This window comes from Poecilia latipinna, unplaced genomic scaffold (assembly GCF_001443285.1).
Source record: "Poecilia latipinna isolate Pla-1442-1.1 unplaced genomic scaffold, P_latipinna-1.0 Scaffold3112, whole genome shotgun sequence".
Taxonomy (NCBI): domain Eukaryota; kingdom Metazoa; phylum Chordata; class Actinopteri; order Cyprinodontiformes; family Poeciliidae; genus Poecilia; species Poecilia latipinna.
In genome coordinates, this window is record NW_015115728.1 from 1 (window position 1) to 2,510 (window position 2,510).

General features: G+C 37.5%; 1 protein-coding gene across 2 annotated transcripts in view; it reads right to left on the reverse strand.

The window, feature by feature from the left end:
• Nucleotides 1-734: 734 nt before the first annotated feature.
• Nucleotides 735-2,510, reverse strand: part of LOC106940166 (SUMO-conjugating enzyme UBC9-B) — an 8,896-nt gene continuing 7,120 nt past the window's right edge. For both annotated transcript variants that reach the window (XM_015022833.1, XM_015022832.1), the window contains exon 7: nucleotides 735-1,517. In XM_015022833.1, coding sequence (XP_014878319.1) covers nucleotides 1,454-1,517 — 64 coding nt within the window. In that variant the 3' untranslated portion in view covers nucleotides 735-1,453. The remainder of the gene's footprint in view (nucleotides 1,518-2,510) is intronic.

Here is a 2,510-nt window from a genome sequence, read left to right on the forward strand (position 1 = left end):
GAAGGCAGAGCTTCAGAAAGAGAAGTTCTTAAAGAGACAAAGGCCCAAATTCCAGGTGTTAAATTAGGAAGTCAAATGTCTTGAGTTATATTTGATATATAAAGCCTTTTTTATAACTTAAACAGTTAATTATGCTGTAAAATGACACTATATATCTAGAAAACACATGGCACTGCCCCTTTAATAACTGAAATAAAACAATTCAAATGGGAGAGTAGTAGAAGAAAGTCAGGAAAGAAAGTAAGAAATATGGCCGCTCCTTGGCTCAGCAGCAGTAAGTTGTGGCAGAAACGTATTTTAGATATAAAATGTTTCAAGCAGGACCTGAAACTCTAACCTGAACAAATTAAGTTACGTTTGTTGAAAGTGAAGCAAAAAAGTTTGTATGCACCAACACAAACGTCTACATGGGCGCCGCCATGTTGGAAACCCGACTTTGTTAATCGGAACGCCGTTACCATGGTGACCACATTTGTATGCAGCATTAGCTCTAGCCATCTTCCCATCCACTCAGCATGATGCTGCCACCACGTTTCACTGCTGATTTTTTCAGGATGGAAAGGAAAACAAAGTTTATGGTTTTAATGAGGTAAAATAAAAACATTTAAGCTTCTTCAGGGATTTGTAAAGCTACTCTACAAGTTTTATTTTATTTCATGTATTCTCAGCTCTTGTACTGTATAATTTTATGGCACTGATAAATTTTTGATTGCTTGAATAAAGTAATAAACAACTTGAAGGTTTTATAGAAAGTTTTATTAAGCAAACACATACATGAACAAAGCACCATATAACCTTAAAGTACAGAAGTAAGCCTACCTGCCTCAGTTACTGCGGCCATTTTTACGTATCCCATAGCAACACTCTGAATAACAAAAAGCCAAGGCAGCAGATCTATCGTATATTACAGCATGCTGAATAGAAAAACCTGGGAAAGAAAATTAGACTGGACCATCTAGAGACACTAGTGGGATACAACAGTATAAAAGTGCCATTCATTATACAGCAGATCAAATACTGACAATGAAATAAGCAGATTTTTACATTAAATTTATGGAAAACAAAATAAAGGAAGAGACCCTTTAAAAGAGCAAAAAAAATTAAAATAAAACAAAACAAAAAAAGAAAGACTTTTACTTCCATGAACATGGATGACAGACGGCTCGCGTGGAGTTGATGGAGAAACCGAAGCTGCGTCCCTTGCACCACATAAGACAACGTTTAAAAAGAAACGAGCGTCCCCTCCCGGCGCCGTGCCGCCCGGCGGGTCAGAACCAAACGGACAGGCGAAGGGAGAACAGATGGCACAGAATGTGGAGTTTAAATACGAGTCTGTAAGCGAGTCCCGGTGTGAGAGGGGCACATTCATGGAGGCCGGGCGGGGGGGCGCTTCTCCTTAAACCCGTTCCTTCAGCCGCAGCGGGCCAAGCCGGGCCGGGCGGGCCGGCGCCTCTTACGACGGAGAGTACTTCTTGGCCTGTGCTCGAACTCTTTTCTCATATTCTACTCTGTTTTGGCTGAAATGAAAGAAATTACAGAGAAAATCAATCAGAATTACGTTTAATTTGATCAGTTCTGGACAATAGATCAATATCAGTAGATAAAGCATCTAATGTAATATTCAAAATGTAGAATATTCCAGGCTGGTGGAATCAACCCACTCGCTCCCTCTCTGGTTGCCTGGCAACCTGCTGGGTAATAGGCAGTTTCAAGTTCCCCCAAATCTCTGTTACCTAGCAACTACCTGCCTAACTGGGCCTGAATCAGTTTCAAGTTCCCCCACTTTGCCTCAAAACTTTAAAAATAAAAACAGCTTGGAGTATTTAAGATATTTAAGACAAAAACTAATCAATAATTATTGATATCGGCTGATATGACAGGCTAATATCATGATACGTTTGTCCTGCACAGTTCTAGCACTTTTATCATTTCCTGATTGGATCAAAACATTTCATAAAGTTTCTAAGTTCAAATTCTTTTCCTGTATTTTCAAGGTGAATTTTTCTAACTTCATTTCGGAAATAAACACGGCAAAAACTAAACGTTGAAGTATTTTAAATCTAGTTTATACTGCAAACATCTGTTCACTTAATTTAGACAAAACTAACTGATAAGTAACTTTTCCGTAACAAACAGGAGCTAATAATAATAATAATAATATTGATGAAAAAAGTAACTAGTTATAAGTGAAATAATCTGCCAGAACAAAAACATTCTAATTTATTAAAAAGAAAAAATGAACCAGATTATATTCGGAGATCCAGAACAGAACCGGAGTCCTACCAGCCCGAACCAAAGAAGTCATCTGGACTCCAGATGAGGGGTGTCCAAAGTGTGGTCCAGGGGCCATTTGTGGCCCTTGAAATTATTTTATTTGGCCGTTGACCACAAGTCAAGAGTGGTAAAAAAAAAAAAAAAAAAAAAAAAAAAAAAAAAAAAAGCCAAAAAAAAAAAAAAAAAAGGGAGGACAAAAAAATTTGAGAAAAAAATTTTTTTGACAAAAAAAATTC